The sequence below is a fragment of the Cucumis melo genome, chromosome 8 (assembly GCF_025177605.1).
Source record: "Cucumis melo cultivar AY chromosome 8, USDA_Cmelo_AY_1.0, whole genome shotgun sequence".
Classification (NCBI taxonomy): Eukaryota; Viridiplantae; Streptophyta; class Magnoliopsida; order Cucurbitales; family Cucurbitaceae; genus Cucumis; species Cucumis melo.
In genome coordinates, this window is record NC_066864.1 from 20787072 (window position 1) to 20812838 (window position 25767).

The following is a 25767-nucleotide window of genomic DNA, read 5'->3' on the forward strand; positions in this document are numbered from 1 at the left end:
AGCCCAACCAACAATTGAACCTAAATGTTAGGGTAAGAACAATCTTGTTTTTCCCCCTATTTCATAAATAGATAGATAAATAGAAAACAAATCTACATGGGGAAAAAATTTCCTTTACAGCAGGTGAGGAGTTATAGGTGCAGCATTAGGAAGGGCATATTAATGTGAGTATAATAATGTACAAAAAGGTAAGTGTTTTCATACAGACATGTAGTGTTTAATTATAAAAATTTAACTAAGTATCGAGTATTTTAGAGGCAAATAGAGGAAGTGAGTTAGTCAGCCTCTAGTTCAGAACCAAACTGCTCCAAGCGAGCAGCATCCGCTTCAAGATCCCTCACCATAGCATGGTTGACTAAACCATCGTCCTCGCTTGCATGAATTTGTCTTCCTCCAAACCTGTCCAAATCATTATTAATACAGCCATCTTCACAATGTTACTCCCTCTCCACCATCAAAGCAATTTCACTTTTCATTCTCGTTTCAGTTTACAAACTTCTAAAATGTACAATATGATATGAAACTCCTCAAGTCTTATTTAATTGTTGTCCTAAGATTATTGAAAACATTCATTTCAATCCTCCACTCTACAAAACAAATTATTTGGGAATGACATATTAACAAGCACTTGAGTACATGTTTAGCGCAAAAGATCAAGGACTACAGCACATTTTATAACCATTTGGATTTGGTTTTTCGCTTATAAAATAGAGTTTATAAATGTTACTAAACCGAGGAATTTCTTTATTTGGTTCCAACTACCTAAACTTTCAAAATCTGACCCAAATTTGAAAACTTAAAAAAAACTAATTAAAAAAGAAAAAAAAATTTAAATCTTGATTTTGTGATATTTGGTTCAGAGGTCAAGCGTTTCTTCGAGACTGAGAACTAAAGTAAAGAAGTTATAATCTCTTTATGTATCCTTGAACAATATATCTTTTTTTATTAAAAAAAAAAAAGAAAAAAAAAGGAAAGAAACAGAGTTTCCAAAAACATAAACTAAAAACAAAATCATTGGCAATTAGAGTTTAAAAACCAAGATATTAAGCTTTTATTGGTATGGAAAAAAGAAAGAGATTTTAACCAAAAACAATTAGCTTTTGAAAAAGGAAATTAAAGAAACAGCAAAATGTATTACCATCTGCCATTCATCAACTCTATACATTTCTGCGCATCCCTTCTATCCTTGAATCTTATTAGAACCACACCTTGTGGATGGTTTTCACAAACCTGTATCCAACCAAAACAAAAGGGAAAAAAACCAAATATTATCCACAAAGAACTATTGTACCTTAAACCTAAGAGGCCACGTGTACTAAAAGGAGGGTTAACACGCATCTGCGTGCAGTGAGTAGGAAGCCCACACCCTGTCCCGAGGACAAGGCACATGTAGGCACAAGAGCCGCACGAAAAACGTGCACACATGGCATAGCACACACCCGTCAGGGATCCGAAAGCATTGACGCACAAGGCCCATAGGCAGGGCCCTCATGCAAGCACAAGCAAGGCCCCAAGAGGGGCACAACACTGCACATGATGGGCAATGTTGGGCACACGTGCACACACCATGCGATCGTGCTGACACCGGACACACACGCCAAGCATTCAAGCCATGGAGAATACACAAGGGAGATGATGCACCCAGAGCTCAAGTTGGCAGACGTGAATTTTCCAAGCAAGATGAGGATCCTATTCCAATGCCATCAAGGAATGAGGCACGTTTGGAAGCTTCCCTAGACCCTTCAACCATTATGGAAGGCGGACCTACAATTTAGGGAAGTGAGGTCTAGAAATAGTAAATGGAGAGGAGGTGCTAAATTTAAGGAAGTAGGAGACATGTTCCCTTCCTAAAAGGATGAAAATAGTGGGAACATGTCGAGTGGCCCTCAAGAAATGGGTAGTGGGAGGTTTTTACCCCTCTAACTCTTAAAATCTAGCATCTTCCCCGTTTTCTTTAGGGATTGTCCAAACACACCCACATTCTTGCATTTTCACAAGGAGAGTGGCTCTACTATTGTACTTTTAAGTCTTGTATAGCGCTAAGTGGTTTTTATATCAAATAAAATGATATTTTCACTATCCTCTTCTTCTCCTTCCTTAATTCTCAAAGTGTGATTGCCTTAATCGAACAATCCAATCTAGGGATTGTGCCTTGCCATGAGGACCTTACTTGTAGAGTGTTTTCTTTTTGCTAAGTTTGAAGGCCAATTAAGGCTTTCCTTGATCCTGCACGAGCCACGAGGGTCATCCACACATCAACCAACGACACTTCCGCAAATCTCCCAAGCATGTGCACCCCACTCTGTTGCGTCGCCCGTGTCAAGTGGTATCAAACCCCACGTTTAATAAAAGCTATTTTACTCATTTGAGTGCCCTACTCACCTCGCTGTTACAATGGCTGACAAATTCGAGATAACCATGTCCACGATTACTCGAATGGAGGAAGAACCACACAACTATGAAGAAGTGATAGTCCAAGATCTCTTCGCCCCGAAGAGATGCACATATAGGACTACTTCTTTGGCGGTTGGCCATATAAGTGTCATCATATAGCCTAGGTCCAAGAAATGAGGATCAACAAATTAAAATTCGTTAACAAGGTAGGCTATAGAGTCTGTGAAGAAGATAGTTCGAGCCGTAGAGAGGCTTGCCAAATATAGCACTTCTTCACGGTTGTGTGTGATTTTTCCTCTAGTCGAGGAACCGTGGATGAATGTGTTAGCCATTATAACAGTGAGGTGAGTAGGACACTCAAATGAATAAAAGTTTTATAACATGAGCACTGATACCTCTCGTCGCAAGTAGAGCAGCAAAGTGGGGCGTGCGGAAACCGAAGGGCAAGCGAGCTCAAGAGGTTTGCGAAAGTGTGCATTGGTTGATAAGCAACCGGCACTTGTGGCCTGTGCATTGTCAAGGCAAGCCTTGACCAACCTTCAAACTTATTTGGCCCAAAGAAAACACTCCACAGGTAAGTCTCTCGCGGCAAGGCACAATCCCTAGATTGGAATGTTTGGATAAGGCAATCACTTTAAGAAAATTAAGGAAGGAGAAGAATAGGATGGTGAAATATCACTTTATTTGATATAAAAACCACTCAGCACTATACAAGACTTAAGTACAATAGGAGAGTCACACTCTCTTCACTGTACTCGAGAAGATGCTAGAATGTGTGCGTGTTTGGACATCCCCCATAGCACACTTTATACTATAGTGGGGGAAAAATTCTAGATTTTAAGAGCTAGGCTGCCCTAAAGCAGGCGGCCAATGGCTGGCATGCCAATGCTCAGGAACTAAGGTTACTGACAACCTGGCCACAACTTTATTTTCAATATGCTAAAATCCCTGCAAGAGTCACATTATCTTTATAGCATTTTGCTTTTCAGAAGAATAGTAATTTGTTAACAGAAAGACCAAAACTTGGAAAGCGGAAAAAAGTTTAATTACCTTAACTGAATCCACAGGACCAAATTTTGTGCTTTCCTCCTTGACATCTGTTTCGATTTCTGAAGCTAAATTCTCATCAGCCTAAAAAATACAACGTTCCACTTGTCATTCAAAATGCAAAACAAAAGCCAATTGTTTCATCAATAATAACATTATATTACAAGGTTTTTACCCTTAACTTCTGTTCAAATATATTCAGTCAAATTAGAAACTATTTAACTTGGAAATTATACAAAACAATTAACCGATAAAACTGGGTAATAATTATATCAGGTTAAGTGTTAGAATTATAAGAAATATGTCATGGTTTTAGTTTTAGTTTCCATTTGGTTCTTAGTTTACACAATGTTAAATTTTTTTGTATTTCTTTGGGAGCTTTTTTCTGTAGTTTATTCTTTCATAGTGTTATGTTTCTTTTCTTGCTGTAAATTTTTTAGAGTTACCAGTTGGTAACTTTATTTCCTTTAAACTGCCTTCATACTGCTTTAGTTTTGCATGTGTTGAAAGTCCTAGTATATAAACTGCCTCTCTAGTTCAGTGTTGTTTTTTTTTCTCTGACAAATGGCATTAGGCAAGTGTCGAAACCCTAGTACAGGGAGAAAAATCACGGTGTTCAGTGCTGAAGATCTTATTATTTTCTAATGCTTCATAGAGGTAAAAAGATGGGAAAATCACGGTGTTCAGTGCTGAAAATCTTATTATTTTCTAATGATTCATAAAGGTACAACGGTGGAAAATTTATAGGCAACATGAGCCTAAATAAAAGAATAAAAAATTAGGACAAAGGGTTGTGGTAATGCTAGATTGGACAGATATGCAAGGAGTGAAGATGGTGATCAATGGCGGCTTAGAAAGCAGTGGCAGTGATGGCAGTGATGGCAGTGGAAAAATCAACAGCTCCAACAACGGTGGTTCTGGCAACAACGGAGGCTAAAGCAAGACTAGTGCAAAACTAAGGTCATCTTGCACTAGTTGGTTTTTGCCAATGGCTGCTAGGGTTTCATCACCACGCTCTAATACCATGTTAAACAGTAGAAAAGAGAACACAAGGTTTACATGAAAAACCCTAAACCGAGGAGAAAAAACAACGATAGAGAGTCTCTTTTATTATTTTCACACACAACGAAAGTTACAAAAGAAAACAATTTCATAGGTTTTAGCAAGCCTTGAAAAAAATTTACGGCAAAGTAAAATACAGGGCTATAAACTATCAACAAAGCTCCTTATTTCCAATAGAAATGAATAAAATAACATACATCTATTGTTATCTTATCACTTGTTAGAATTTAATGACTGGGAGAATACAGAAAAGGTTATAGAACTAACCCTCATTTCAGCAGGTGTGAACATAAAACGGAGAATAACAGTTGCAGGAATTGAAACTTTTGCATCATCTCGGCCACCTACATAAAATAAGAAGGAAAAAAAAGGCAAAATTTATTCCAGAGAGGTAAAAAGGGAAATTATTCCCAACAGACGTTATTATGAGAAACCATTCCCCAACAAATGATTAGAAGGAAAGGAGGAGAAGCTGAGCCAGGGGGGCAGGGATGACTTAGGAAAATTCTTCTGTACTGGGTCAAATGGTGATGAATCCATTCTCAATTTGTACCTAACTTTTCTTATTCAATCCCGTTCCTTTTACACCCATTTTGAACAAAGGATATAATTCATCCATTCTCCGAATTCTAACAGTGGTCTCCTAAAGTCCTGACTAATTATCTCATACCTTCTCATGAGGCTTATCATTAAAGCATGGATCCTATCCGAACACATGTAGATCAATATCCAAGGATTCAAACCCCAGCTCTCAATTATTAAAGTAAAGTGATCAAGCTGTTTAGAATCTGACGTATCTAGCGCAACACTAACTGAACAGAAAAGTAACACTGATAGCCTAACTTGCATGCGATGAATAAAAAAGTAATATTATAAAAGTAAGAATAACAATATAGATAATCCAAATATAGAATGTTCTTTTCATGTTCAACAATAGAAAAAAGTGAAAGATGGAACTAAACACATACCCCAGCCAAGTATCTTATCTTCAACCTTTTTAAGCTTCTTTTTCTTCTTGTTGTCTACTTTTTTGGATACAAATTTATCCCCTGCTTGTAGAAGTTCATCAAATAAAATAAAAGGTTAATAACAAGGCGCTTGGTTGTCACAACATTGAAGGCCAAAGAATTCTAGTAAGTAAAGAAAAAGAATGTGCGAGATGTTAAGAAATGAATAGTTAGGGAGTAAACAACACCTTTTTGTTCAAACTTAGCTTGAGTAACAGACATTAGCATTTTTCCACCTGGACGAAGAGGTGTGCCATCCAAAATTTGCATAGCCAGCGCAACAGAAGGTTCCTATGCAAGATAACACAGAGAATACCATTTGAGTCCAAAAGATAATATCACTTAGAACCTATACAAGGACAGGAAATATGAGACTAAAGCATGACAAAATTACCTTCATATAGGAGACTAAAGCATCGCCTTTCTTCTTCCCCGTCTCCCTATCAACATACAACTTAACACGAGGTTTTTTGGTTTCAGGATCCTGAAAAATAAATAAACAACCATTGTTCAGAAGAACAGAACACATTTGTAAGAGAACCATTTATTCAAAATACAAGACATGTTTCAATCAATAGCATACACCACTCGCACTGAAGTTATAAAGAATCTTTGCTAACCAGTGCAACTCAAATCTTTTTCAAACACCATTTCATAATTTGAATGATCTAATACTGATATATATAGACGTGAAGATACCGTAGAATATACGATATATTCTCCCATTAAATTCAGTAATTTTTACTTTTTCCAATTTTACCTTTTCTGTAAAAAGTTTTCCTTATTTTTTCTTTATGACCGTTATTCATTTTTCCTTGTATAATTTTTTTCCCCTCTTTAAATTGAGGGTTGTGTATCAGAATAGAAAATAAGAAGAATTCTGTGTATTTAGAAATACTATAGATACCAGTAGAAACGCCATAGGGATGAGTCATGATGAAGGATAAACACCCAGTCCCTGACCAATGACCATATATAAACTTTGTAATATTCTAAAAATTAAATTGAGAAGACGAGTCCATGCCTCTTCATACTTTTGTGTTATAAGATGGGTGACACAAGAAACCTAGTGTAAGAATGGAAACTTCTTAAACAACGAAGACTGGTAGTTAAGATCTAAAAAATGTATGAAACCTCTCAAAGAATCAAGATTGAATAGAAAAGGTAGAACTACATTGAATCATTTCTGGGTTGTTCCTGAAACAAGAAATTTAGTTTTGGGACTTCAATTAATGTGGAACTGTGGGAGCATGGGATAGTTTTAGTTTCAACCTCTACGATTTCAAGCATCTACACACGCATAATGTCATAGCTATGGCCTGTAGCCAACCCATTCAAAGTGGTTCGGGTCAATATATTTGTATGATCCTTGCGATTTGACTCTATCAACACTCCGGACCCACTTATGATCAGGACAAGAAGCTTGATTGGTTCAATTCCAAGTCATTAGATTGTGGCAGCGATATGGAAAAGGGACACACAGACACAATTTTGAGACTTTTTTTTTTAATTTGGCTTCTTGAATTTATTGTGGAATGCTTCGATAAAAGACTTCTGAATTCTCTCTTAAAAAATTGAATTGGTCTGGGTAAAAAAGGGTGATATAGAACTTTTATTAATTTAACATTGTAAAATTGATTTGTTCATATTTAGGAATATCTTTTGTATTTGGATCTTTTAGGTATTTGGTTATTATTTAGATTTTGTTCCTAGTTTGTAGCTGTCCTTAATTGTACCTTTAGAAAGACCATATGGCTCTTGGAAAGAAGATGAAGATTATTATTATTCTCAACCTTTTGTTGATCAGTGTAACAATCCATTTAAATGGTTAGTGTAGGTTTGATGTTTCAATGTAATGCAGTGGCAGGAGATTGAGACAGAGATCACCATTGATCAATAAAAGCTAGGTGCTTGAGACAATGGTAAGCCCTGATATGGCATTCATGCCACTGGGGGATCGAAGGGAACATTTTGAGAAGAATGGTGTTGAGAGGTATAGAGTAACATTCTGGAGGGAATTTAGGTGAGCAGAATAGGTTAACAGTCTTATCTTTAGTTTATGAAGCCAATGATACGATTTTCATCTCTTTGGAAAAATAGTCCTCTGTTAATCCAAGACATTTTTTCAGTCTTCAGGCTTATAGGTCAACATAGGTAATTATTAGATACTTGGCAATAACTATGATGATGAGTAGAAGCTAAGTGTGCGGTGGTAACAAGTTTTTTTCTTTCTTTTTTGTGTGTGTGTGTGTGTGTGTGTTTAGGGTCAAAATTGATAAAACTGGACTAGCTCAGGGCCAGAATTGATCTTTTCACTAAAAGAAAATATGTATCAAATATGGAGTCAACACAACCAGGACACTATACAAATTTATCCGCTCATGTTAGCATAGCATGTCATACTGTAAATACCTCCTTTATTATTCCACACTTCGAAAAAACTTCCACAACCTGCAAAATAGTAACAAAAAGTGACATCATCCTATGAAAACAAAGCTCGAAGATGCAACTACTAGTACACTCCTAAAACATACTTCATCTATAGTAACATCCTCTGGCAACCCTGTTACATAAACGTGTGTATTTATTTTTAGTTCAAACCAACCATCAGGACCTTTATTTGCTTCCTGCAGAAGACATTCATTAAGCAGAAAAAAAAAATAAAGTTAGAATTGCAAATAATTTATTTAAAATGGCCCCTCGTCAACTCTCAAATAAATTATTGATACAATGCAAGGGAAAACCTTTTTTTCAACTTGATTGCCAGACAATTTTCTCTTCACATTCTTTTTGGTTTCAATCTCCTCACTTTTTCCGTTAGTTTCTTTTGTGACATGATCTGCCTCAACGGAGGTGGAAGGAACAGAATCACCTTCTTCCTTGATGGAGGTGCATGGAGCATCTGCTTCAAGTTGTGGAAATACTTCTTCCTCTTGCATGAAAGTCATATCTTCAGGCCGATATTGTTCGTGTTTAAAAAATGCATCATCCTGTTACAAAGTCAGGTCATTAAAAATTATATCAGTTTGATAATTGATACTACTCAAGCATTGAACAAATAAATGGATAGATCATTCAAAATTATTCAAAAGTCAGAGCTAGATGAAGTTCATGTTCTCAAACTAACTGTTTTACAGAAACCAAATAGACTACACAAGTTTTGCACTCCTGCCTACAAGTTTCTGTTAGGTTTCCTTAATCGTGGCTTTATCTTTCCTTCATAGTTTTTTATGTTTATGCTTTCTTATGATTTTGTTGCTGTTCTTTTATTGTTTTTCTCACAAGTCCAAGTTTCGCACTCCAAACTACGGAATTCTGTTGGGTTTGTTTCCTTAATCATACTTTTATCTGTCCGTCGAAGTCTTTTATGTTTATGCTTTCCTATGATTCAGTGTGATCTTTTATTGCTTTCGTCCCACTTTGTGGGGGGTTTGTATCCTTCCACATGAGTCTCTTTTCATTTACTAGATGAAGAGTTTCATATCTCATTAAAAAAAGGTTTTGTTTTAGGAATAAGAACTTTTGTAGAGAAAAAAATGAAAGAACACAAGGTCCAACAAAAAGCCAAGCCCACAGAAAGAAGAATCTCTCTAAAGAAAGGAGCGCCGACCATACAAAATAGTGTCAATTGAATGATTACAAAAGGTCTTTGAAATTAAAGCCTAAAGGGAAACATGGAAGGTAATAAGGGACCAAATATCCCTAGGGTCCCTTTCCACCCCTCTAAACACCCAACTACTCAGCTTGCCCTACAAGACCCACAAAATGGCACACACTCTAGCAGTCACCTTCCGAAAAAGAATACAACAAAAAGGCAACACAAGTGAAGTCAACTTTCTTGCAAGTCGAATCGAAATATTAGAACAGTCATGAAGAACTTGTTAGGTAAAACACCTCACCTTCCTAGGTAAACACAGACGCTACTAAGAGAGAAGATCAACAAGAAATTGAAATACTCCTTTGTTTTTGTTTTAACTTTGGACATTACTCCTTTGTTATGGATTTTAGGTTGGTTGGATATGATAAGAGTGCTATGGGAGTGTCAACCTAGTTGCGATGTCCAGGTGCACCTCCTGATCCATGGTTATGTGCTCATTGTATAATTCTTTTGTACTATGAGCCTTTATCTCATTATTATGATATTAATATTAATAAAGAGGCTGTCTCCTTTTCAAAAAACAAAAACCAGACATTGAAATAAGGACTTGCACGAAAACTAAGGGTCATCATCGATTGGTCGAAGTCATTTTGAGCTTAAACCGATGCCGACCATCAATGTCGGCTTCCGTAGATTGGTGGTCTCGACTTATTTTTGGGAGATAGGTGGCACTGACTGACCATTAATGAGATTGGTCAGCCAGTTTGGCTGGTTTGTGTCTGTTGAGATTCTTTAACCTAAAACACAAAAAAATCCCTAACAATGACAAAATGCCAAAAACAAAGGCAGCACTCTGTTATAGTATATTGATATAACAACCAAGAGTTCAACAGACCAATAATGAAACAAGATGAACAGAGGAAAATGCAATACAAAATAAAGAAAGGCTAAACCCAACTCCTTCGAGCTCCCCAAAAGCCTATAGGAGCTTTTACCAAAAAAGACCTAATACAGCAATCCCAAAACATTCTCTATTTATACCCACAAAGTGAGCCCTCAAGTGCTTCTTTCCTCTTCAATCAGCTCTCCAATTGAATTATTTTGTGAATTTCCCTTCTTTCATTTTCTTTTACAAGTGTGAAGGATTCGAGAGCTAACATTACTGCTCAGCTCGAACCGCATCTTGACCTCAAGGTGGAAAGAAGGAAATAAGGAAATTGTTGAATCATTAGGTACACAGAGGCTGTCTGGTAGCGCTTTCCATTTCACCAAGCACTCATTTGCTAGACACACTGACTATGTCCCAATTTCAGTTTCAGATGTGACACATGAAATACATTGCGGATGATCGCCTCTGGAGGTAACTCAAGGCGATAAGCCACTTCTTCTATCCTTTCCATAATTCTATAGGGACCATAAAACTTTGATGAAAGTTTCTTACTTCTTTTTCTAGCTAAGGATCGTTACCGATACAGTCTCAACTTCAGTTACACCCCATCTCCCGCTTGGAAGTTTAACTCTCTGTGGTAATTCCGCTTGTTTTTTCCTCCAATTTTGGGCAATCACTACATTCTCCTTCAAGGCATTAATTATCAAATCTCTCTCTCGATAGCTGGTCAGCACTGTTGTTTATTGTCTTCCTTTCTCCCTACGAAATTAGGGAAAGTGGTGGCCTACCATACACAGCTTGATATGGTGTTATTTTTTAGGAAGCATGGAATCTCATATTGTACCACAATTCTACCCATGGGATGCACTTGTTCCATTTAGCCGGCTATTCATTGCAAAAGTATCTCAAGAATGTCTCTAAGCACCAATTTACTCTCTCCGTTTGCCCATCGATTTGAGGATGGAAAGTTGTACTTTTTAAGATAGTTCCCATGGCTATAAAGAACTCTTTCTAGAAGTTACTTAAGATAATATTATCACGGTCAATGATGATAGATTTTGGAATTCCTTGTTTACTCACTACCCTTTCACTGAACACATCAGCCACATGCTTGTTGTAAAGCGATGGTTGAGAACAATGAAATAGCCAAAGTTTTCTCAAACGATCCACCACAACCATGATAGAATCATAACCTCCCACTTTTGATAACCCTTCGATGAAGTCCATTGTCCCATCTTTCAAAATCAACTCAAGCAAAGGCAAAGGTTGTAGTAATCCAATCGGAGAAAGAGACTCAGATTTATTCTGCTGGCAAACTTCACATTTTTCAACATATTTTTCACATCAGTTTTCATCCCACCCAATGAAGCTCTCCATTCATTCGCTTGTAAGTTCTTAAGAACCCAAAGTATCCTTCTAGTATGGAGTCATGAAAAGTGCACAATAAGGAGGGTATGAGGGATGAAGTGCATGGTATGACTAATCTTTCTTTATACAATAATTGTTCATTAACCAACTGATATCTCGACTTTCCTTCTGGATTTGTTTTCAACAGAGCTATAATCTTTTGTAGTTCTCCATCCTCCTTAACCCCTTTTGCCACTACTTCCACATCCACTATCCCAAGTGCGGTCATCACTAGCAGTATTGATGGATGGCTGACTCGAGATAAAGCATCTGCACTTTATTTTAGAGGCTTGGTTGATACAAAATCTCGAAATCGTATCCCAAAAGCTTCATCAACCATCTCTGAAATTGGAGTTGTACCTCTTTTGCTCAATCAAGAATTTAAGGGCCTTTTGATCTAAAATAATAGTAAACTTCCTCCCTAGCAATAATCAGCCACTAGCTCCCTCTCATAAAATCGACTTGGTTTGGGCCCAGAGTGATAGTCTCTTACTAAAATAAGCAATCGATCTTAAATTCTAAGACAAGACAACTCCCAAATTGAACCCAAAAGCATCAGTTCCCAATAACAAAGGGTAGTGTGAAGTTAGGGAGAGCCAACACTAGTACTAAAACCATGGCTTGTTTGAGTTCTTCAAATGCTGTAGTTGCTTCCTCACTCCAACTAGAAGCATTTTCCTGTAGTAGCTTGGTGAGGGATGCTGCAATGTCTCCGTATTTTCTAACAAATCTTTTTTAATACCCCATCAGTTCTAGGAATCCTCTAAGTTCAGATACATCCTTTAGGTTATGGCCAATTCACTAGTGCTTTTACTTTTTCCTCACCAGTTTCCACCCCTAGCTCGAAATCCAATGCCCCAAATACTTTATTCTCGAATGGCCAATAACACACTTCTTTGGTTTGGCATATAGTTCGTTATCTCTCAATATGTTAAATACCACTCCAAATGCCTCTCGTGCACTGTAATATTCGTACTATAGACTAGTATGTCATCAAAAAATACCAACATGAATCAACGAAGAAACGGCCGAAACACTTGATTCATGAGTGATTGAAATGTGAATGGTGCATTAGTTAGCCAAATAGCATAACCAGGACTTCATACTCGCCCTCATGAGTCTGAAATGTTGTTTCTTCGATGTCTTCTTCCCTCATTCTAATCTGATAATACCCAAATCTGATGTCAAGTTTGAAAAAAACGGATGCTCCATGTAGTTAATCAAGTAATTTTGAATCACAGAAATAGAGAAATTATCTGCCACTGTTACTTGATTCAAATTGCAGTAGTCCACAAAAAAAGCCACCCTCCATCCTTTTTCTTAACTAACAGCACCGAACTCGAGTATGGACTTCTACTTGGCCTAATTATTCCAGCTTGCATCATTTCTACAGCTTCTTTATCCCTTCATTTTGTAAATAACCATATTTATAGGGTCCCACATATATAGGCTTCTGTCCCTCCATCGTCAAAATTCGATGATATATTGCTCTTTTTGGAGGTAGCTTTCTGGGTGGTGCAAAGATATCTTCATATTGTTTTAGTAGAGCTTGGATCATTAGCAGTTCTTCATCTCCCCTCTCTTGAGCATTCTGCAGTGGTCAAAGCCGGATCTCCCTTGAGAATAATTGGTTTGTTCCCCATCATAAACGCTATGGACTTCATCGGCCAATGCACCCCATAAGTCCAACGGAACACAACCACAATATTTCTAATATGACATCCATTTTTCACAAATTAATTACTAAAAAGTCAGCCTGGATGATCGATTTGGGAAGCCTCACTTTACCCTTTTGCATATTCCTTGTCCTTCGACTGTTGATTTGTCTCCTATAGTCACCCCAAATCTCGCTCCGTCTATGACTAGTAGGTTAAGTTCATCGACTATTTTCTGAAGTACAAAATTATGGGTTGCTCCACTATCAATTAGTAAGATCACTTCTCACCCATTGATCTGACCCCTCAACTTTATGGTTCATTTTTCTAGAATCTGTAAATGGTGCAGGCAATTTCCGTTCCTTCCATGACTTCCATTAGTTTTAATTCCACTGTTTTGGCCTTCGTAGCTTCTATCTCTACCACTTCTCTGAATTCCCCTTCTTAGTTCATGATGAAAAGCAAATTCCCAGTTCTCTTTTTTAAACGAAAACATGCCTCTTTATTATTGATAATGAGACTAAAGCTCAAAGTACAAGAGAATTATACTAAGAGCAAAAAGAACAAAGGGAAAATACAAACTAAAACTTAAACAAAGACTGTACTCGGGTAACATAAAAATGATGGAATTCTAAAAATGAACCCGAGCAAAAAATAACAAGCTGATCAAAGCCACTCAAAGAAAATACATTAGTAGAAAGCTAAATACAAAGCAAAACTTAAACTCTCTCAAAATTAGCCCACTCAAAATTAAAATCTTGCACACCCAAATCTCTTCAAGATGAAAAGAAAGGAGACAACTAAAAAGATGTAACCAGCTGCGACAAAACTGTCTTGCTAATACCCCAATGCCTAGAGGAACTCGAAGCAAACTACTAATCCACAAAATCTTGCCAGCACTGCCTTCAACACATTACTCCAGTTGTCAAAGAGAAATCTGCTTTAGCAATGTCAGACTGAAAAATAACCTTCATCCCACCTTGTAAGCATGTACCCCGAAACTCTTTAAGGCTTCCAGCAAAAGTCCAGCCAAGATCTTTTGAGCTCTAGATGCTTTTTACGAATGCTTTATCAAAGCTGTCTCTTCTAGATTCTTGAATTAGTACAACAACTGGATTAATTTCTTTAGCAATCTTTAATAATCAGCCATATTGATTTTGGTCCAAGTCCTCATGTATTTTAATAGCTGGGTAGCTGTAGGTGCAACTGGCCGTGGAAAAAAAAATTAATTTACTCTCTTCAATTCTTTGTATATGTGCTTCAAAATCAGATTTGCTTCTATTTGCCATCCAATCAGCTGACAAGGATCGCATAACAGAAAGAATCCTTAAAATTTCTTTCTTCTTCCGGAGGTAGTTTGTAACATGGTGGCCAATGTGTTTTGAACAAAATCTTGAACCTCAGCACGAATTGTTTCCGACAAAGCACCAACTCTGCTGCATCATTCGTAACAAGGCTTCTTGTAAACAGTATTGCATTTAAACAAGAGAACATATCTTCCTTCAATGATTTCAGACAGATATTTACTTTCATCCCACCTAGTCAACATTCCTCCAGATCTACCGTTTGATTCAATATAACTCCAGCCAATGTCCTTCGAACTCCATAGAACCTTAATTAAGGAGTTGTCAATAGTCTCTTGTTTTGTCTCCTAAATTAGAACATCTGGATAAGTCAACTTCAGTACTTCTTTCAAGGCTAATTGTTTTGATTTATTTAGGATGCCTCTAGTGTTCAACACAATATGACTTTCATGTTTCGCTTATTCAGATTTTCCTAAGATAAGATCAATTCCACAAACAGCAACGAAAGGGACTAATTCTGCAGGAAAGCTTTCTGCCAAATTTTACAGCTTGGGTTCAAGGGTGAGAAACAACTTAGGAAGATCTAGACCCAATGCATCATCCAGATTATTTGCCTCGAATTCAGCCAACGTGTTGTCTCTCTCCTCTAAATTAAACAGTTCTAATTCTTCACTGCTGGTACTGATTATGGAAACTTCATCTAATTTTTCTTTTCCAGAATTTGTAATATTTGATGCTGAATGTAGAGTACCTCACACAAGATTAATGCCCAAGTCTGAAATCTTTATAGGAGATAGATTAAAATTTGAAGAGTATTTTTCGTTACACAGAAAACACAAACCCTTATCAAGACGTGCTTGGAACTCATTGTCAGACAACCTCTTGACTGCAGCTCCTTTTTTGCGTAGTTTCCCCAAAGAGGTATTGTAATTTGGCGCATCTGGGCCTCATTTCCTTTCTGGCCGCCCCTTTTCGTGTTCAAATGATGGGTTGTTGATGGGTTTTGGTGATTTGGGCTTCTTTCTTACCCAGCCCATGGGTTCCCCATTCACTCAAGGCCAATTTCAAAGAGTTGGGCCTTTTTCATACATTCTTCCAAGTTCTGCGGATGACGACTTATCACTTCCACTTGTAACTTCGACTCTAATCCCATCGGATTCATCCATTAGAACGCTCTTCGCCATCTCCGGTAGGGGTGCAGAATAGTTCAAAAAATTTTCCATGTAATTTGTGTACGTTTCATCTTGTTTGATTTTGATTGACCAAGCTCCAAGGCTCCCTTCGCCAGTGGGTTGAAAATGATCGAACATTCTCCTTTCCAAATCCTCCCACAATGTTACTTTCTTCCGATTGTTGCTCCATCAAACCAATTTACTTCACCTTGAGCAAAACTAACCACTGCCACCTTTACCTTTTCGATATCTGCTAAGTCATTAATATCAGCATTTCAAACCTCTTATATTTTCTCTTGTCCGTCCACCCTTGTTCATTTACCGGACCTGATTTCGTCTCCTCCTCCATTTTTTCTTTCATTTTGAGCACCGAGGCATCATAAGTCCCCAATTCTTCCTTTCTTCGACTAGCAGTATTTTCTTTCATATCCTCTGCCAGTTTATCCACACTTTTTTCCAGCCCAAGTATTATTTCTTTAGTCCAGAATCTCATTTCACTGGACTTCATTCTCTTTTCTAGTTGTTTCTAGGCCATGGATCGTGTTCTCCCCAGAATGTTAAGGCTCCAATACCATTTTGTTAAGATTCTTCAACTTGAAACACGGAAAAATCCCAACAATGGCAAAAACAGAGGCAGCAGTCTGTTATACTATATTGATATAACAACCAAGATTTCCACAGATCAACAAGGAAAGAAGATGAACAAAGGAAAATGCAATACAGTATAAAGAAAGGCTAAACCCAGCTCCTTCGAGAAGGCAAGAAACTTTTCCCCAAAAGTCTACAGCAGCTTTTGCCAAAAAAGACCTAATACAGCAATCCCAAAACATTCCTTACTTATACCCACAAACAAAGTGGGCCCTCAAGTGCTTTCCTCTCCAACCAGCTCTTTAATTGAATTATTCTGTGAATTTCCCTTCTTGCCCTTTCTTTTATAAGTGTGAGAATTGGAGTTCTAACAGTGTCCTAGCAAACTAAAAAAAAAAAGAAAAGTAAAAAGAAACAAGGGAGAAAGAAGAGGCAATGGAGAAAAAAATAAAGGAAAAAGAGATTGAGAAGTGCGGTGGCTAGCAGTTGAGGAGGGGAGAGAAGAGAGAAAAGGGGAAAAAGGAGAGGAATCAAATAGGATGACGATGAAGAGAGTAAAAATAAGAGAGATAAATTAAAAAGAAATTATAATTTTGGGAACATGTGAAGAGAGATGAAGATTTTTTACTATTTAAAATGAAAAAGTGTGTATCTAAAAACCATTGGAGCTCATAGTTTTGGCACATGGTTTTATGACAAGTCAAATCCTTTCGTTAATTACGCTGCAAAAGGACTTGCATGGTTTTTTAAGAAAAATTTAAAGAATGTGTAAAGTTCAGTCGGTCGATCAGTTTTTCCATCTTTTCACTCTAACCGACCGACTAGTTAAATTTAGAATTTAGAAAACTGAACTCGACCTCTTTTCTTCTTAAATCAACGAACCAACTTCAGTTCGATTGATTTTAGTTGATCAGATTGGTTTTTATTGTTCTCTTGCACACTCCTAACAAAAATCCTTCCAAAGGATTGGGGTTCAAAACCCCAACATCCCTCCTCACTCTTCTGAAGGGGTAAACGTTAAGTAAAGAAAGAAAACAGCCACCTCAATCACCTGCCTATTGAAAAGAGAGTGAAGGTACCAAAATGAAAAGGAACAAGAGTTCTCTGACCACATGAAAAAGCCTCTCACAAAATGATTTTTTTAGGGACAACGATGATACAGACAAGAAAACATAGCACAAAGAGGTCTCTCCCTCACCCAATAATCTTCTCAAAAGTACAAGTCCCCTCACACACCACACAACAAACCAAATGAGGAAAAGGGAGCTCTTTCAAAATATATTTGCAGAAAAGTACTCTTAACCCCCCTTAGACAACCACTCAAAAGAATGGAACCATGTTTACTAGTAACGATTATGTGAAAAACACCACAGCCATTTGGCTAACAAAGCCATGTTTCACAACCTAAGATTCTCAATTTCAAGACCCCCCAAAGAAACCGGTCTTTTGATAACCTTCCATTTAATTAAATGCAAACCCTTGCTTTTAGCTTCTTCTATCCACTCCAAAGAAAATTGTGCATGAACATCTCTAGATTCATACACAGCTCACACGAGACTCTGAAAAGGGAAAAGAAATATATAGAAATGCCACTCAATACTGATTTGATCAAGCAGACTTCGGATTAAACCAAGGTAAAAAGAAGAAAGACTAAGCTTCCCTCTAATATATTCTCAACCACCCTCTATAATTCTCAACCCTAACGTCTCTTCAAAGAAGGCAAGAGCAGCTGCTCCTCTCCAAAATAGAAAACGAGTGTCACCAGCAAATTGAAGATGGGAAAGGCCTACCCTATCCTCACCCACCTCAAGCAGCTCATAGACATTTCCCTCGACACACATGCTAATGATTTTGCTAATAACATCCACAACAAGGAGGAGAAGGAATAGGAATGAGGATCTGTTAAGGCTCAACCTGAAACTCAGCAAGATCCCAACAATGACAAAACAAAGGCAGCACTCTACTATAATATATTGCAACAACAACCAAGGGTTTCTACAAGGAAAGATATAATCAAGGATGAACACAAATGGAAAGCAATTACCTAAGAAGCACAGACACTTTAGTTTGGCTAGCTTGTTCGTGTCGAACACATGTCGGACACTTGGAAACTCCAACACTTGGTGGACACGTATCAAACATTTGTTAGTGGAACAAACGAATTAGACATGCATAGAACACTTGTTGAGTAGACTAAAATAACACAAATATGATAATAATAATAACTTGTGGACTAAAATGACACAAATATGATAATAATAACTTGCAAGAGGCAAAAAGTATTGATGTGATTATCGATGGGGTATGTGATGGATGGTCAAATGATGTTGGCAACCTATTAGTTTGCAGCATTGGACAAAGTCAGATTTATCAACTTGGGAGGCGTGTTCATTCGTCATCTAGTGGAGTGTGTCAGACGAAAAGGAAGGATTGTCCTCCTTAAACTCTTTCCCATTGTTCAATGCCTCGAGTGTAGGTAAAGGAAGGTCAAGAGCATGCTCAAGACCGTTTGGCAAAGCAAATGAATCAACGGCAGTAGATGATACAAGCTCAAAACCATTGGGTAATGCAGATACAAGCTCAAAACCATTGGGTAATGCAAATGATACAAACTCAAAACCATTGGGTAATGTAGATGATTTGGGCAAGAGACCATTGTTAGATTTTTCCTCCGTAGGTGAGAAGGAGGTGTACCTTTCATTGGTTGGGTCCTTCATGTGATTGATCTCAAACCCCGACAAGGGGAGATCCATGTTTATCGACCAAATAACCAACGTGAAAAAGGCCTTCGAAGAAAAGGTCAATGTTCACAGTGACCGAATCTAACGAAGACGAAAGCAATTGAGCATTGGCCGGTAAGAAACCGAAGATATTCTTCTTCACTTTAATACAAGCTCCATCATATCCATACGAGAGAGAGTCTTATTGGTCACTTCCAAGAAGCCACCACATTAATCACCAATGTGTTCAAAGGATTCAAGGGACCATCCATGGGTAAATTTCTCATCTTGATCCATCCACCATAGGAGGGCACCTGTTGTTCTCTATGGAAAGCTTCATTGTTCCAAGGTTGAAATTTCACCATGTAAGGGCCAACTTTGAACAATCTTTGATAGTGCATAATATCTTACCTTGTTCTAAATTTTCAATGGTTAGCATGGCATTGTTTAGTTGTAATGGACTAATGGATCCAAAGTCATAAACTTCTTGTTGCAAAGCCCTTAATATGTCATGTCAATTCATGAACGTGGTCAGCAGGTAAGATGTTTCTGGTTGGATGGTGGAGGTGGAGGTGGAGGGTAGTTGAACTGTATCATCAAGAGACTTCCTGCTTATTTTTCCATTGGACACACCCTTAATATCAACGGTCCATTCCATACCACATAATTCCGATGGTAAAGATAGTTTACTTGGAATGAAACCGTGATTGTTTGATTTAATCTGGATGCAGTAGAAGAAAGTTGAAAGGATGTGTTGGAACTCCAAATCGAAATAGTAAATTCTATCTTTATTGATTTACTTTCTGATCAATCAATAGGATTGATGAAATTACAATCCTAGGTTACAATGAACTTTCTGATCTTCTCTCTACCAGAAGAACACAGAAACATGTCTGTCTTTTCTCTCAAAACATGACTGAATACTTCCAGCCAAAGGACAACTGTCTTTTATACAATATTCCCGCCCAAAAGACAACTGTCATCTAACCTAATTTCCCGCCCACCGACCTATTTAAATCCCACGTGCTTTTTTATTAACAAAATCTATTTCTTCCTTCTACTATACACTTGCTTAATAAGGGGTCTAACAGGATGTTATTTGAGAGGCATCCAAAAGCTTGATTTGATGTTGACCTATGTTGTAAAGATTGACGTGATTGACGTATGTTATATCTTTGCGACTAGGGGGTCATATACATGAAGGAGCGCCTTGTCATCAAGGAAGGGGTTGATCATGCAACATATTGCCAAGGCAAATTGCAGCTCCGAGAGAATAGTTGCCTAGAAAGTTTCAAGCTATGTCACTGAACCACCACCATGGAATTCCAATCAAGATGTCAAACCAGGAAATGTGGATTGGGTGTAAGGAGTCCCTGTGTGTAGAGGATTAGGGAGGGTGTTTTGAGGAAGGATTTGTGGATTGCAAGATAGATTTGTAGTGGAAGGTCGGGTTTGTGAGGAGGATGGGGCAGTCTTATAATTAGATAAGAGTGAGAAAAAGAAGAACCAGCCCTTTTTGGTCTTCACTGGGATGAAAAGCTTGATATTACGCCCAGTGCGATAGAGGAGGGTCAATTCGAAAAAATAGCCATTATTATTGTGGAGTTCTTCCTTCCAAAGAGTGGCATTGTCATCCACCAGTTTTTTGAAAAACTTGTGGTTGTAGGGTCTCAAGACAAAGAGTTAAAAGATGTGGTTAGCCAATCCAAAGCTTTGCGAGATAAATAGAGTCTGTGTGGATAATTTACTCTATTCTGTGATGATGATAGCTTGGTTGTTTGTTGATTTATCACATTTAAGAGTGAAGACCTTTTGATCAATGTGGTTGGAATGGGTGGGGAAGGCCACCGATGGGGAAAATCCGATGGTGCTCATGGTAGAGAGACAATTATGAAAGGTCAAAGAGGAGAGGGGATGGGAGAAGAGAGGAGAGGGGAGAGAGCATTTTTTCTATTCTTCAATATAGTCATGTCACATTTTTAGCAACTTCTTTTCATCTCTTTGCACTTGAACTGTTTTAGTGCTCATATTTGTTTGTTCTCTTGAGTACCATGAAAGTAAACCCCTCACCTTTTTAGGAATTTTAAGCTTCCAAACAATTCTCACCAAAGAAAAAGCGAAGGAACAGGTTCTCTAGCAATATTCAAAAAGGTAGCTTCCGTGGTAAACTTTCCCAAGGCATCTAAATTCCATTTAAGGTTGTCATGTCCACTCTAAGGAGCTCAAGAATTCAAGACTTCCGAAATAGCTATAAGATTGCCTAGCACTTATCTACCAAATTATTTTATTATTTCTCTTATTTACTCGAGGAATCAAATTCAAATACTAAGTTAAATTGATTTGATTAAACGTAGTCAAAGCGACAACTTCAGAATTACAGTTTATGCAAAATCAAAGACCATTTCAAGAACAATTCACTAAATGTGATGAGACTTGAGAGAGATATGAAGCTAAATATGAAGCATCTTTCTGGTGTTCATCGTTTTCACTATTCAGTAACATTAGTTTTTCATGATATTGGGTGTAACTGCAGATCAATTCTATAAGAAGTTCCCCTTATTATATTTTTTTTTTTTTTAAAGAAGACAAGCCTATAAGAAGTTCCCCTAATTATAGGGAACTATTTTTTACTTAGAATGTTCAAATAATTTTGAGGTTTCTATACTCCAATTGTCCAGGGTTAACTTATATACTTTCTCCTAATGGGAGCGTCATACTTTGTAACTTTTCGCTAATTTAACAAAAACTCATCTCAATTCCAAACACATGCACATCCCAAGAACTCCTAGCACTGCCTACTCCCCTACCACCCTATAACATCTTTCCCATAAACACTCAGGACCAGTTTCTGCCACAAATATTCCTGTTCATTACAATTTTGATTGATTGTAAACTACAAAAGTACAATAAGATCACGATTGTGCATGAATCCATAAGAAGAGAGGAAATAGAAACTACAAGGGAAAAAAAGAAGAAAGAAAGAAAAGAAAAAACTGATGTTATGTGGAATGTAAATATAAAAGAAAAAAGAAAAACTGCTGTTTGGTCACTATATTTCAGGAGATTATTGAAAGATGAGGAAGTCCCTGAATTTCAAGCCTTGTTGATTTCTTTGGATGGAATATCGATAAACACCTTCTTGAACAAGAGAGTTTGGTCCCTAGAACCAGGCGGCTCCTTCACTGTTAAATCATTGGTCAACCACCTATCCACTTCACCCATTGACATTACTTTGCAAAGGAGTCTTTGGAAAACAAAAAGCCCAAAAAGAGTCAATATGTCTGTGTGGATCATGCTGCATGGAAGCTTAAACTGTGCTTCATATTGCAAAAAAGGCCCCCATTCCATTATCTTTCACCCCACATGTGCCCTCTCTATTTTAATCACCAGGAAGACCTTCAGCACATCTTCTTTGACTGCCCTTATGCTACAAATTGCTGGATCCGGCTGCAGCAAATTTTTAATCTATGTTGGGCTTTAGATGACAACATAAGGGGCAACGTGTTGCAAATTATGACTGGTCCAGCCATGAAGAAAAATACTCTAATTTTATGGTGCAGCCCAGTCAAGGCTTTACTTGTAGAGTTATGGTTCGAAAGAAATCAACGTGTTTCCCACAATAAGGCCTCAAGCTGGAATGATCATTTTGAATTTGCTCGATTAAACGCTTCATCATGGGGCTCCATATCCAAGGGTTTCCCGGATTATTCCTCACAAGAGATTCAATTAAATTGGCAGGCTTTCATTTTCTAAGTGTCCTAAAGAGTCTGTATTATGTAATAAGTTTTTCTACTTTCTGCCCTTATTAGTGCTAGACTTTTGTACTCCCTCAGCTTGATTTGGGCTTGAGTTCCTTGATGTATCTTGTTCAGTAAGTTTAAGTAGTTTCTTGGACATGATGAGGGCGCTATGGGGCGCTTAGTTTAGATGTCTCGGTCCGCCTACTGATTCTTAGTTCTTATAGTTTTATTGCTCTTTGTATACCCCCATGTACATAAAACTTTGTGCCTTTATTATTTTACTAATAAAGAGATCCATATCTTTTTTTAAAAAAAAAAAAGAAAAGACTGCTGTTTATGGTTGTATTTCTCACCATTCCACCCTGTAACTCTCCATGCATAAAAGAAACAAAAATAAAAGAAAAATAGAAAGGCGAGAGAGAAGACTTCGATCTATAGTGCCATGATGACTGATTTCCCGTTTCAAACTTTATGACTTTTAAGTTAAACATAAGACACTGCAAATTCAAATCCTACATGATGAACAAGGTTCCTAGAAATAATACCTGAGGTACCCAAGCCCTAAGAACCCTGTCCCACTTGTATGTAGTCCCATCATCATCAGTGAATTCCTCCTCACCCTCTGGTGGTGTAGTAGGTCTCTCAAGATCACCTTCCACCATACCAAAATTCCTGCTGCCAGAAGGACCAGACACTTCTGCTGTGGCTTCTGTTTCTCCAACTTCTTTCTGATATTTCTCAAGCTCATCATCCTCATTGTTGTTGGCAGGGACTAAAACAGTCGATGAGCATTCACAATTATTTGACTAGACCAGTTACACATAAAAAATTAATGAGATACAAACATGAGTTCACCTGCAGTTGACAAATTAGAGTCTTGTTCATATACTTTTGTTGTCAACCCAGGAATGGACGATAATGGCTGCCATTCACTTTGTCCTTCAGACCAGGCCAGTGTACTCTCCAGGAGATACCCATTTAGAAAATGCTCTGCCCAGGGCGAATAAATAACTAAATAGATGATTCAATAGCTCTTATACCAATTGAACATGATACTGCGTGCTATTGTTTACTTGTACAACTGAAATTCAAGAAAGAAAGATAGGAAGTAAATTTGAGGAATAACCGGCAGTTTACAAGATATAAGGAAGAGTTGTCATGAATCGAGGTACCAATTTACATTCCAATTCCAATATGTTACTCGTCTATTTCCCCCCACGAATAACAAAAACTACAAGCGATGCTTGAAACAATATCAATCAGCTACTATATACAGCTGTTTTGTTCAGTTGTTATAACTCACCACGCAATTCAGAAAATGCATATGGACCAACATGTTGCTGATTTTCACCAAGAATATACCATCCAGCTTCAGTCACCATTTCTGAGTTCCCAACGGAATTGTTATCCATGCCTAAAAAGAAAGAAAAAGAGATAAGCACACAAACCCATTTCACTAAAGCAATCCTACCAACAATTTGGACATTTGATCCTTTAAAATAAAATGGATTTAAACGTGCAATTTGAAATACCAGGAACAAAAAACAATTCACCAGAATAATACATATATCTAGAAACATATGTACGCACATATGAGAGTACCGGAATTGCTTGAGCTAGTAGAACAGGAGTTGAACGAAATGTATACAAGGCAAAATACGGAAGAAAAATAATCCGCATTCACAGAACACAGGTGATCGTTTCATTACCAATGGATTGAACGTCTACACCTATTTAATAATTGAAAATTACGTCTGGCCACACGGTTAGAACTTCCCGCTCACATCAATTGGCTCACGTTCCAACCAGAAAGACTTGTGGATTCATGCTCTTACTTCCATAAATTTAAGGTATAATTACTTACTGTATTGTTCAACTGAGGGAGAGAATTTCCACTTTAAAAGAAAAAAAATATATTGTATCCTCCCAATTATAATAGACAAATATACAAATAGAAACAAAGTTGAAGTAGTTGGGTCAATCAATCAAGGTAGGAATTACAAGAGAATTGGATGACTGATTAAAAACTAATTTGCCGTAAACACTGTTTTTTATGGTTGCTATGTAGCTATTGTTATTATGTATATAATCAAAGAACTCCTCCGTTCTTTCATGAGACAAGTTGCAATTTGTGTTTTTCAAGTGAGAAGGAAGACATAATAGATGGAGATTGAGAGAATACCCGTAACAAAAATGGAGTAGAAAATGGGTGCAGAACCGGTAAGGGAAAGGGAGGCTATAACGTCACGAACGAAGAAAGACAGCGGTGGCAGTGAACGGGGGAGAGGGGCGGCGACAATGAGTTGCTGAAACGGAGGAGGAGACGGCGAGAAGAAGATGGAGAAATGACGAAGTGGCGCCGTCACAGACGAAGGAATTGTTTTATTTCAGGAACTGCTTAGGTTTTCTTTCATTTTTATTTTATTTTACAAAGTGATTTCATTTTTATTTTATTTTATTGAAGTTTTTGGGTAGAAAAACAATAGGAAAAAATTACTTTTGTTTTGGTTGGTCCAAAACCCAAAATTATTTTAATAATTTAAGGTTATGTTTAGGGTGGGGTTTTAGGAGAAAAAGAATTAGGAAATTGGATCAAATCCTGTTTGGCCTAAGGATTATGATAAATGGGGATTATGGTTATCATAATCCCCAAATAACCTTATATTTTCTTATCTTTCCTTCCTTACAATTCTACATTACCCTACTCAAATAATCCAATTCAAATTCTATTATTGTTTTTTACATTACCACAATCATAACTCTTCCTCCAAACACATTTATTATAACACTACTATCATAATTTCTCCCCCCAAACACATACTATCATAACACTACATTTTATATTCCTTCCCCCCAAACACATATTACTATAACACTACGAATAATAACTTTTTCTCCAAATACATATTATCATAACACTAGTATTATCATAATCTTAGATTATTATAATCTTTTTCCCCATAACTATGCACCATAAGAATTTAGGAAAAAAACAAAAACAAATTCTTTTCTTAAAGCATTCTAACATTTAGTTCACATTTTAAATTTTAAATTTGTAAGGCAAGATTTGATTTGTGTTAGTTGTGAATTTAAAATTACAATCATATATCTCATCTTCATAAATTTTTAAAATAAAGAAGATAACGATACTTATTTTAAAATAATTACTTTAAGGATGTTTTCT

The 25767-nt window shown here is 37.2% G+C and overlaps 1 protein-coding gene across 2 annotated transcripts; it reads right to left on the reverse strand.

The window, feature by feature from the left end:
• Positions 1–14: 14 nt before the first annotated feature.
• Positions 15–24990, reverse strand: LOC103486099 (splicing factor U2AF-associated protein 2). Of its 2 annotated transcripts, XM_008443941.3 has the most exons (14): positions 24766–24990; positions 23887–23997; positions 23439–23573; positions 23129–23355; positions 8255–8500; positions 8045–8137; positions 7923–7961; positions 5905–5994; positions 5699–5801; positions 5472–5552; positions 4771–4847; positions 3445–3525; positions 1139–1230; positions 15–399 (listed from the first exon to the last, which is right to left on the reverse strand). In XM_008443941.3, the coding sequence occupies exons 2-14, from the start codon at positions 23993–23995 to the stop codon at positions 276–278; spliced, it is 1497 nt and encodes a 498-aa protein (XP_008442163.1). In that variant the 5' UTR covers positions 23996–23997; positions 24766–24990; the 3' UTR covers positions 15–275. The 2 variants fall into 2 exon arrangements, with proteins under 2 accessions (XP_008442163.1, XP_050945339.1); XM_051089382.1 differs by lacking the exon at positions 24766–24990 and having other exon boundaries at positions 23439–23664.
• Between the last annotated feature and the right edge of the window lie 777 nt (positions 24991–25767).